General features: G+C 44.5%; 1 protein-coding gene across 1 annotated transcript; it reads right to left on the reverse strand.

The window, feature by feature from the left end:
• Positions 1–1,036: 1,036 nt before the first annotated feature.
• Positions 1,037–12,553, reverse strand: CYP2U1 (cytochrome P450 family 2 subfamily U member 1). The gene is made up of 5 exons (XM_070756676.1): positions 12,054–12,553; positions 9,903–10,538; positions 4,494–4,655; positions 3,354–3,521; positions 1,037–1,267 (listed from the first exon to the last, which is right to left on the reverse strand). Exons 1-5 carry the CDS (start codon positions 12,490–12,492, stop codon positions 1,089–1,091), a joined length of 1,584 nt encoding a protein of 527 aa, XP_070612777.1. The 5' UTR covers positions 12,493–12,553; the 3' UTR covers positions 1,037–1,088.

Below are 12,553 nucleotides of genomic sequence, written 5' to 3' on the forward strand. Positions count from 1 at the left end.
CTATTGTCGTGTGCAAATTAGATTTCCAGTATTTTCTTTTGCTTTTTATCTGCTATAAAAATGCATTAAAAAACCAACGATTGCCTTATGTGTGCCTGCCCCAATTTTCTCATTTCTCTGCACCTCCGGGGGTCAGCATACAGTGATCCCTCGAGTTTCGCGATCTCGATCTTCGCGAAACGCTATATCGCGATTTTTAAAAAAATATTAATTAAAAAAAAAACCACTTCCGCGTTTGGCTTCAGGACTCAGTTGGGAAGCCGCGCGGCTGTTTTAAAAGGTCGCCGCTGGCATGGGGGGCTTCCCAGCACCCCCCCAAACCCGGGTTGGCGGTTCGGGGGGGTGCTGGGAAGCCCCCCATGCCGGCGGCGACCTTTTAAAACAGCCGCGCGGCTTCCCAGCTGAGTCCTGAAGCCAAACGCGGAAGTTCGCCTTTGGCGTTTGGCTTCAGGACTCAGCTGGGAAGCCGTGCGGCTGTTTTAAAAGGTCGCCGCCGGCATGGGGGGCTTCCCAGCACCCCCCCCAAGCCCCCAACCTGGGTCTTCCCGGCCGCCCACGCAAAGGGGAAACCCCGGCTCCTCGCTGATGCCCGCCGCTCGCCCGCCCGCCAGCAAGAGGGGAAGACCCAGGGAAGGTTCCTTCGGCCGCCCAACAGCTGATCTGCTCGGTAGCGCAGCAGCAGCGAGGAGCCAAATCGGGGTTTCCCCTTTGCGTGGGCGGCGGGGAACGCAAACTCCACCATCTGCGCATGCGCGGCCATGGGAAAAAGGGCGCGCATGCGCAGATGGTGTTTTTACTTCCGCAACCCTACATTGCGAAAAATCGATTATCGCGAGGGGTCTGGGAACGGAACCCTCGCGATAATAGAGGGATCACTGTACTCCAGTTTGTTTCTACAGTTGAAGAGTTCCAGCATATCAAGTGGGGGAACAGCCCAAGCGAAGGAGAAAGTGCTTGATAATTTTTGGATATCCCCTAGCCTGTTTTGAGCTAATGACTAGCTTTTGGTGAAGAACATTTCATGTATAGCCCTGAATTTCATATAGTAACATGAACATCATGCAACATTTATTTTCTTGGAAGTCTGCTCATCTCTTTAAGGCAATAAGTTTAAATGGAAAGGGAGCTAAGGTCAGGCCAAATCTTCCTTCCATTGGTGGTTTCTTTAAGTCCTCGGGGAATATAAAGGTGAAACTTTGCAAAAGGCTCACGAACATCAAGAAAAGCTCCATCTTGGCCAGCTGTTCTCCCATGCACACCCGTTTGCCTTCAAAAAGGAAACAAGGAAAGGAATTACGGGGCAGGCAAAAATGACTTTTCACAATTAATTAGGGCCTAGCAGAAAGAAGTATATTTTTTATTTATTTATTATTTATTTATTATTTGGATTTGTATGCCGCCCCTCTCCGAAGACTCGGGGCGGCTCACAACAAGTGTAAAACAAATCATAAATAATTCAATTAATTAAAATATTTAAAGATTTAAAAAACCCCATATACTAACAGACACACACACAGGCATACCATGTATAAATTAAATGTGCCCAGGGAGAGATGTTTAGTTCCCCCATGCCTGACGGCAAAGGTGGGTTTTGAGGAGTTTACGGAAGGCAGGAAGAGTAGGGGCAGTTCTGATCTCCGGGGGGAGTTGGTTCCAGAGAGTTTGAATTGTGACCGGAAACTGATCGGCAGCCAATGCAGACTGCGGAGTGATGGTGAAACATGGGCATACCTGGGTAAGCCCATGACTGCTCTCGCAGCTGCATTTTAAATTTCAGTTCAATTTTATTCAATTTGACGAAAGGGCATTTGCTTCTAAGAAATGACCAAATGATGAGTGGAACATTGCAGCCCTCTGTGTATTTATTGTACTGCATACTCTATTTGTATTTACTGTATGTGCATATGGGGAAAAAAGAGAGAATTTCGTCTCCCTTAGAAATGCAGATATGAGTCACTGGACCGCTCCTTCATTCAGTCCCAAAGGAGAACGTTGAGAAGGAAATTAGGGGCATTCTTGTTACTTACTAAGAAGCTCAGCTCCTTAGCAATTGTTGAAAAATGTCTTCTTCCTTTGAAGACACTATTGCTACATTCCTATTAACACTATTTTTCCCTCCTGTTCAATAATTTCTGATTCTCGGAGATTGCCTGGACAAATCCCTTCATTCATTCATTCGATTTTTATGCCGCCCTTCTCCTTAGACTCAGAACGGCTTACAACATGTTAGCAATAGCACTTACAACATGTTAGCAATAGCAATAGCACGTCTGGCGGGACCCAGGGGAAGAGCCTTCTCTGTGGTGGCTCCGACCCTCTGGAATCAGCTCCGCCCGGAGATTAGGACTGCCCCCACCCTCCTTGCCTTTCGTAAACTCCTGAAAACCCATCTCTGTTGTCAAGCTTGGGGGAACTGAGACATTTTCTCCTTCCCTATGTAGTTTCTGTGCAAAATATGACTGTATGTATGCTTCTATTTACTGGGGTTCCTCTTTTAGATTTTTATATGTATAATTGCTATTTTAGATTCTAATTAATAGATTTCTCATTATGTATTGTTTTTATCACTGTTGTGAGCCGCCCTGAGTCTACGGAGAGGGGCGGCATACAAATCTAATAAATAATAATAAAATAATAATAATAATTTTTAACAGAGCTAGGCTATTGCCCCCACAATCCGGGTCCTTATTTTACCCACCTTGGAAGGATGGAAGGCTGAGTCAACCTTGAGCCGGGGGTGAGATTTGAACCGCTGACCTTCAGATCTACAGTCAGCTTCAGTGGCCTGCAGTACAGCACTCTACCTGCTGCGCCACCCCGGCTTCTTTGTTACATTGTTATTGTAATGTAATCTATTGCAGGGTCAGCATTTGTGGGCTATGACTATCATTTAGGTTCATGAAATTATGGTTCCAGCATTCCTACCAGTAGCTCCCCTGAGTTTTCGGAGAAGGGCGGCATACAAATCTAATAAATAATAAAAATAATACATAGAAACATAGAAGACTGACGGCAGAAAAAGACCTCATGGTCCCTCTAGTCTGCCCTTATACTATTTCCTGTATTTTATCTTAGGATGGATCTGTGTTTATCCCAGGCATGTTTAAATTCAGTTACTGTGGATTTACCAACCACGTCTGCTGGAAGTTTGTTCCAAGGATCTACTACTCTTTCACTAAAATACATGTGAACAATATAATTGAACCTTGGAATTTTTCATGTCTGGCAAAATGGTTGTTTCTGACCCCCAAAAGGTGCAGCGTCTGCTGCAAAGAAGTAAGTATGAAATGTAAAGATCTATCACATTAATGCAGACCTATTTTTTTTTTTACTCTAATAAACAATTAAATTACCAATTCCAAAAGGAATAAATGTTTCTTTTTTGAGGAGCTGGCCATTCTCATCCAGAAATCGCCTCGGGCAAAAATCATCTGGGTTTTCCCATTTGTTGGGATCTCTGTGCACGGACCATAAGTTAGGAATGATTATACTGCCCTTTGGAATAATGTATCCCTGAAGCTCTGGAAGGAGAAAGAATAAAGTTCAGATCAAAATATACAGATCACCCATAAAGGAAAATAAGATACAGCCTTGCTCCGGCGCTTGCACAATCTCCTGCAGCTTCTCCCTTGCTGGGTCGAGAAGATGGCATGCGGCATGGGGAGCAGGCCGGGCAGCCCTGAGCGCCAGCCGCGTGGCCTGCTCTGTGTTCTCCCTCGCTGCAGGTATCTCTTGGCGTGGTGACGGCCTTCCGAGCGAGTCATGGCCTTCAGGAGTACAGCGCTGCTTCTGAAGGCCACGACTCGCTCAGCGCGCCTTCGCCGCGTGTGCCAAGAGATGCCTGCGACGGGGGAGACCAGAGAGCAGGCCACGCAGCCGGAACTCGAGCCTACCGCTGTTGACATTGACCCCAGCTGCCACTCTAGGCGCCGCGGCAAGATTCGGCTGCTGTGCATGTGCAACAACCAAAATCTCGTGTGTACATCCTTCCGGCAGTGAGATTTCGGCAAAAATCGCCAATTTCTTTGTTTCCATGCATGCGCGGAAGCAAAAAACCTGGTGTTTTTTTTCCGGAATCGTGCCAGTTGTGCGTCAACAGCATGTGCATTGCTGGCAGTAATGGAGCTTCGTGTACAGCGCCATTTCCGCTCCTGGAACGGAACCCCCCCTCCGGCCCGTTCCGACTGATGGCCCTGGTTTTTACCCATAACAAAAACACTCTGAAATGGTTGAACTAAAGGGTGATTGGATCAGAATTACCAGTAAACATCTACATTGGAAGGACTTGTACTTGGGTATCCCTTGTCCTACTTCAACAACTACTATGGTAGTTGCAAATACCCTGGAATTTGCAGCAACACAAAGAACTGAATGTTACTCATTTCAGTTTTTCAAGTTTCTACTTAAGTGCATTGTTTCTCAGCCAAAGGCACCTGCAGCAGGAAAGGACAGCATTGTCAAGCTGACCCGCATATCTATTCTTCAATACTGACCGGTAGTTTCTGAGGCCATCCGAGGAATTGAAAGAGGGACAACAACGGTCATCCTCTGAACTTCCATAATAGTTGCTTCTGTAAAGGGCATGTGTGCCTTATCAGCCAGGGTAGGAGGTCTGTTGCACCCAATTACCAGTTCAATTTCTTCTTGAACTTTTCCTAGGCGAAATAAACAGTAAATTAAATGTTTTGGATGGGTAGAGAATTGGTCCACCTGCAGTCTAATGAAAGAGGATTATTATTATTATTATTATTATTTATTAATTAATTAAATAAATAAATTTGTATGCCACCACTCTCCGCAGACTCGGGGCGGCTCACAATAGAAAACAATGTACAATACAAATCCAATATTACAAAGTTAAAAACCCATAATTTAAAAAACATGCACACAACATACCATACATAACTATATAGGCCTGGGGAAGATGTCTCAGTTTCCCCCTGATTGACAGCAGAGGTGGGTTTTAAGAAGTTTACGAAAGGCAAAGAGGGTGGGGGCAATCCTAATCTGGTCCGGTGCCATGAAGGGCTTTATAGGTCATAACCAACACTTTGAATTGTGACCTCTGGTTCCAGAGGGTCGGGGCTGCCACAGAGAAGGCTCTTCCCCTGGGTCCCGCCAGGATTATTGGATAGAGAGAGAGACTTTCATGTCCAGAAAAGTGACACAATCTGTTCTTCTAGGTGCGAGTCCCTTTAATCTTGTATTTATTTGTTTCCTCTGCCATAAAAATCTGTACAATGATTAGTTTTAGATGTGGTTTAGTACTTTGAAAAACGTCTGCCTATATAGAAAATAGAAAGTAGGAATAAAAAGACAATTCTCTCCTTGATTCAGATATTGAAAGTGCTGTCCCCAAGAGATCATTATTGGGGTCTTAGCTTTTATTATGTTGTTGTTGTTTTTAAGTAAACAATTTGAAATTAAGACTTGAGTAGTTAAGGAGTTATGCCTGCTGATATAGAGGTGGGCTGCTAAGGTAGAACGTTGACGTGTGTTCGCCTCCGTGGCTCTGAGTGCTAGCGGAGTCCAGCGCAATTATGTCACTGCACCTGTGCAGGTAGCAATACCGTGCGTGGAGATGCAGATGCGCCTGTGTTTTGATGCGTTTTTTTCGCTTTTGCATATGCAGGACAATGTTTGTTTATGAAAAGATAGCACATGTATACTATATACCAGGCGACCAGTTAGGTCCCACAGAGTGGGTCTTCTCCGGGTCCCGTCAACCAAACAATGTCGCTTGGAGGGGACCCAGAGGAAGAGCCTTCTCTGTGGCGGCCCCGACCCTCTGGAACCAACTCCCCCCAGAGATTAGAATTGCCCCCACCCTCCTTGCCTTTCGTAAGCTGCTTAAAACCCACCTCTGCCGCCAGGCATGGGGGAACTAAGATACACTTTCCCCCTAGGCCTTTACAATTTTATGCATGGTATGTTTGTATGTATGATTGGTTTTTATATAATGGGTTTTTAACTGTTTTTTAGTATTGGATTTTGTTGTACTGTTTTACTGCTGTTGTTAGCAGCCCCGAGTCTGCGGAGAGGGGTGGCATACAAATCCAATTAATAATAATAATAATAATAATAATAATAATAATAATAATAATAATATAATTAACTCAGTTCTACCCAATAATATACAATACAGTGTTCCCTCGATTTTCACGGGGGATGCGTTCCGAGACCGCCCGGGAAAGTCGAATTTCCGCGAAGTAGAGATGCGGAAGTAAATACACTATTTTTGGCTATGAACAGTGTCACAAGCCTTCCCTTCACACTTTAAACCCCTAAATTACAATTTCCCATTCCCTTAGCAACCATTTAGATTATTACTCACTATGTTTATTTATTAAAATTTATTTTTAAAAAAATTATGAAAGGCGGACGAAATTTGGCGGTGACATATGACATCATCAGGCAGGAAAAACCGTGGTATAAAGGGGAAAACCGCAAAGTATTTTTTAATTAATATTTTTGAAAAACCGTGGTATAGGCTTTTCGCGAAGTTCGAACCCGCGAAAATCGAGGGTACACTGTATTGGGTAGGGACTGAGTTAATGATATTTATTTTATTTTATTTATTGATTTATTTTGTCCAATACATAGTACACATTGAAGAGAAAGATATGTAATAATATAAGTAAAGAAAAGAATAGAAGAAAAGATATAAAAGTATAGGTGAACATATTTGAAAGGAAGAAAAGATAAATGAGAGAAGGAGAGACAATTGGACAGGGGACGGAAGGCACACTGGTGCACTTATGCACGCCCCTTACTGACCTCTAAGGAACCTGGAGAGGTCAATCGTGGATAGTCTAAGGGAATATTAGTCCGGCCCTCTAAAACCATCCCAATTTCTCATGCGGCCCCCTGGCAAAATTAATTGCCCACCTCTGATGTACACAATCAGCGGCAGCCATGCAACTTAGCACTCCATATGGCAGTAGGTAACCGGTCCCATTCAGAAAGGATTTAGGGGTAGTGATTTCTGACAGTCTCAAAATGGGTGAGCAGTGTGGTCGGGCAGTAGGAGAAGCAAGTAGGATGCTTGGCTGCATAGCTAGAGGTATAACAAGCAGGAAGAGGGAGATTGTGATCCCCTTATATAGAGCGCTGGTGAGACCACATTTGGAATACTGTGTTCAGTTCTGGAGACCTCACCTACAAAAAGATATTGACAAAATTGAACGGGTCCAAAGACAGGCTACAAGAACGGTGGAAGGTCTTAAGCATAAAACGTATCAGGAAAGACTTCATGGACTCAATCTGTATAGTCTGGAGGACAGAAGGAAAAGGGGGGACATGATCGAAACATTTAAATATGTTAAAGAGTTAAATAAGGTTCAGGAGGGAAGTGTTTTTAATAGGAAAGTGAACACAAGAACAAGGGGACACAATCTGAAGTTAGTTAGGGGAAAGATCAAAAGCAACGTGAGAAAATATTATTTCACTGAAAGAGTAGTAGATCCTTGGAACAAACTTCCAGCAGACGTGGTTGGTAAATCCACAGTAACTGAATTTAAACATGCCTGGGATAAACATAGATCCACTGTAAGATGAAATACAAGAAATAGTATAAGGGCAGACTAGATGGACCATGAGGTCTTTTTCTGCCGTCAGTCTTCTATGTTTCTATGTTTCTATGTAACTCTGAATAAAAAGGGCTCAGATAATGTGTTTCTTTTAAAGCTCCTTACAGCTAAATCCCCAATGTACTACCTTCCACCACCAGCACCCCCCCCCCCAAAAATAGATTGTATACTGGGCATTAGCTATTGAGAACAGCTGGCTATAAATAGGCCCCTTCAGGGTGGTGGAACCATTTACCTTTAAGGTGTCATTCCTATTCTAAACCCTTAATAGCCCATGGTTTTAGCTCCTTACCATCCCACAGCCTCACAAAGGAACCATGAGCTCACTTTGGGAAAATCTGCAGTCTCTCTCTCTGCTTATTTGCTATTATTTTGGCTTTATTTAAAAAAAAATGAGTTCAAAGTTAATCTGAGCATACCAGCATATCCCATTTGTTTGACAAATCCTATTTACACAATGGCCTAGATTATACTTTTAATCCGATCATCTCCTGAGACAGCAACTCTGCCCTGGCTAGCTGAATAACTTTGAACATTTGATTGAACAACAAAAAAAAACCCTTGTTTATCTTCCTTAAATATTTTACTATTTGGTTACGTTAAATCAAATTTTGAACTAACTGAATTAACTATTGGAACTGACAGAGAAAAAACATAGAAACATAGAAGTCTGAAGGCAGAAATAGACCCCATTGTCCATCTAGTCTGCCCTTATACTATTTTCTGTATTTTATCTTAGGCATGTTTAAATTCAGTTACTGTGGATTTACTAACCACGTCTGCTGGAAGTTTGTTCCAAGCATCTACTACTCTTTCAGTAAAATAATATTTTCTCACGTTGCTTTTGATCTTTCCCCCAACTAACTTCAGATTGTGTTCTTGTGTTCACTTTCCTATTAAAAACACTTCCCTCCTGGACCTTATTTAACCCTTTAACATATTTAAATGTTTCGATCATGTCCCCCCTTTTCCTTCTGTCCTCCAGACTATACAGATTGAGTTATTATTATTATTATTATTATTATTATTATTATTATTATTGGATTTGTATGCCCCCCCTCTCCGCAGACTCGGGGTGGCTAACAACAATGATAAAAAAAACAATATGTAACAATCCAATTCAATAAAACAACTAAAAACCCTTATTATATAAGTCTTTCCTTTCCTGATACGTTTTATGCTTAAGACCTTCCATCATTCTTGTAGCCCGTCTTTGGACCCGTTCAATTTTGTCAATATCTTTTTGTAGGTGAGGTCTCCAGAACTGAACACACTATTCCAAATGTGGTCTCACCAGCGCTCTATATAGCGGGATCACAATCTCCCTCTTCCTGCTTGTTATACCTCTAGCTATGCAGCCAAGCATCCTACTTGCTTCCCCTACCGCCTGACTGCACTGCTCACCCATTTTGAGACAGTCAGAAATCACTACCCCTAAATCCTTCTCTTCCCATCTTAGAAAACCCTCACCCACCTGTTGTGGTTAGCTCTGGCCCAGCTCCTGCCCCAAGGACTGTGGATGTGGGGGAGTCATCCACATGCTGCAGGCCTGGTTTGCCCCCGGTTGAATCTGATGATGAAGGCTCCTCTGACCAAGAAGACATGAGTGACAGGGAGGAGGAGAGTGTGGCAGACATCTCAGAAGGAGATCAATTATCTAGCTCCTCTTTGGATTCAGAACAAGAGTTCATGATACAGCCATGCATGCGGAGAGCGATGCATAGGCAACAACAACTGAGAGATTATTATCAAAGAAAATGAGGCCACCTGGGGTTGGGTGGGACTGTGGTCATTAGTGAGGCTGCTATAAATAGCAGCCTGTGGGTTTGGCCATTGTGGAGGATTATCTGATCGTTGTGTTTCATGCCTGCTTTGCTGACTTTGACCTTTGTGTGCTGATTTTCCCCCGCTTTGAAACTAAACCAGAGCAAAGTGTGTTTCACTTTGGGAAAGAAGAAGGACTGTGAATTGCCTCACAGCTGCAAGCTAAGTATCTCAGAACTGATAAGGGATTTGTACAAATTACCAGTTTGTTTGGAGACCAGTGCTCTTTGCTATACAAAAAGAGTGCTCTGTTTATTTGCATTTTCGGTATAAAGAACATTGTTTTGAATTTTCAAACGTGTGTGTGTGAAATTGTATCTGTGCATTTTTGGGAGGATTCTACCAGAGAGCCCGACAAAACACTACCCCTAAATCCTTCTCTTCCCATCTTAGAACACCCTCCCCCCTCTCCCAAGTAGGAAAGCTTTGAATTACTGACTTCAAAGTAGGTTCGGTAGGAAATGTAGATTAAAACCCGACGCCACGTACTTTGCTCTTGTGGGTGAAGGGACATGTAGAGGAGGCTCCAGAGCAGCGTGTTGGATGTAGTGTCGGTGCCGGCGAGAAAAAGGTCTCCAAGAATGAAGAACAGGTAGTCTTCGTTAAAGCTACTTTCCCCGTTGACCTTCTTTTCTTCGTCCGAATGCAGGAGGTACATATCAATGAAGTCTCGGGGATGCTGGGCATCCAAGCTTCCCCTGTGCTGCCTGATGATGTTTTTCAAGAAAGCTGTGATGTCCAGCACCATCTGCCTGAATTCTCGGAAAGGCCGGAAAGGAAGGTAATAGAGCCACGGGAAAATGTTGACCAGCAGAACCTGGCTATTCAGGCTGAACTCCAGGACACGGGACATAAGATTCAGCATGTTCTTGAACTCGGCGTCGTCGTAGTCGAAGCGCCTGCCAAAGGCCATCGAGCAGATCACGTTGGACACCGCGTTGCCGATGATAGGGAAAGGGTCGAATTGCCCCTCGCCGTGCTTCAGGATCTCATCTTTCACGTACTTGAATTCTTCAATGATTTTCGGCTCCAGGCTGTGCTTCCCTAATCCAAAGTGACGGAGAGTTGAGTGGGAGAACTTCCTCTGTTTTTTCCACACTAGGTTGTAAGGCGCAAACACCACACCTGTATGGAGAAAAGAACATTTAGGATTTGAAATGGGGCTCCTTGAAAATCTTGTCTGCAGCTTCTTTCGTTCCAAGGCCTTTGTCAGCCAGCCTGTTGCTTGCTGCCATAGAAAGTGGGGAGGGAATAGGGCAGTGATAATAATAATAATAATAATTATTATTATTAATTCTTATTCTTATTGTTTATTCTTTATTATTATTATTCTTTATTCTTTATTCTTATCCTTATTCATTATTATTATTATTATTATTATTATTATTATTATTATTTATTATATTTGTATGCCGCCCCTCTCGGAAGATTCAGGGCGGCTCACAACACAATACACAATATACAAATACAATATTAAAAACAGATAAAACCCCTTATTTAAAAACAAGACATACACACAAACATACTATACATAAACTATATAGGCCTGGGGAAGATGTCTCAGTTCCCCCATGCCTGACGGTAGAGGTGGGTTTTAAGAAGTTTAGGAAAGGCAAGGAGGGTGGGGGCAATCCTAATCTCTGGGGGAAGCTGGTTCCAGAGGGTCGGGGCAGCCACAGAGAAGGCTCTTCCCCTGGGTCCCACCAGACGACATTGTTTAGTCGACGGGACCCAGAGAAGGCCGACTCTGTGGGACCTGACTGGTCGCTGGGATTCATGCGGCAGAAGGCGGTCCCTGAGATATTCTGGTCTGATGCCAGGAAGGGCTTTATAGGTCATAACCAACACTTTGAATTGTGACCGGAAACTGATCGGCAGCCAATGCAGACTGCGGAGTGTTGGTGTAACATGGGCATACCTGGGGAAGCCCATGATCGCTCTCGCAGCTACATTCTGCACGACCTGAAGTTTCCAAACATTTTCAAAGGTAGCCCCATGTAGAAAGCATTACAGTAGTCGAACCTCGAGGTGATGAGGGCATGAGTGACTGTGAGCAGTGAGTCCCGGTCCAGATAGGGCCGCAACATAAAACATATCAATGAAAGAATAGAAGAAGAGATATAGGAATAGAAGAAAGGTATAGGAGATATAGGAGAGCAATAGGACAGGGGACGGAAGGGACTCTAGTGCACTTGTACTTGCCCCTTACTGACCTCTTAGGAATCTGGATAGGTCAACCGTAGATAATCTAAGGGTAAAGTGTTGGGGGTTTGGGGATGATAGTATGAGTTGCACGCTTCGACAACTCGGTTACTGAAGTCATATTTTTTACAGTCAAGTTTGGAGCGGTTAATATTAAGTTTAAATCTGTTGTGTGCTCTTGTGTTGTTGTGGTTGAAGCTGCAGTAGTCGCCGACAGGCAGGACGTTGAAGGATATGATCTTGTGGGCAATTCTTAGATCATGTTTAAGGCGTCTTAGTTCTAAACTTTCTAGGCCCAGGATTGAAAGTCTAGCCTCGTAGGGGATTCTGTTTCGAGTGGAGGCGTGATGGTGAAGTATCTGTGCATACCCACTAAAACCCTCCTTGTGTATTGGACAAAATCGACCAATGGATAAATAAAATAAATAAAAGAGTTACCCTTCTTCTCGGTGAGGAGGGCCACCATGGGCGTGCTGGGGCGGTCGCTGAAGACCTCGGCCTGAGCCACCAGCGCATCCCGGACGGCTTCGAAGTCGCTCAGCACAATGACGTGGCGGCGGCCCAGCTCCATTCGGAAGATGCTGCCGTACATTTTAGCCAGCCCGGTCAGCAGCACGTGCATCGGCGCCGGCCCTCCGCCGCAGCCGCTTCCCTTCTTGCGGGCCGGGAAGAGCCCGGAGACCTGCAGCTTTTTGGGCAGCAGAGCGAAGGCGAAGTTGCCCACCAGGGGCCAAGGCTTGGGGCCCGGCGGGAGGCGCTGCAGACTCCGCCGACCCAACAGCCACCACAAGGCCAGCAGCAGCCCGGCGGCTCCGAGCATCGCCGCTCTAACGGTATCCGGCGCCAGAGGGGAAGAAGCCGACTCCTCCGCCATCATCCCTGCAGGGCGAACCCAGCTGCAGGTGTAACGCGACGCTACTTACGCCGCCCCCGCTTAT

This window comes from Erythrolamprus reginae, chromosome 7, assembly GCF_031021105.1.
Source record: "Erythrolamprus reginae isolate rEryReg1 chromosome 7, rEryReg1.hap1, whole genome shotgun sequence".
Taxonomy (NCBI): domain Eukaryota; kingdom Metazoa; phylum Chordata; class Lepidosauria; order Squamata; family Dipsadidae; genus Erythrolamprus; species Erythrolamprus reginae.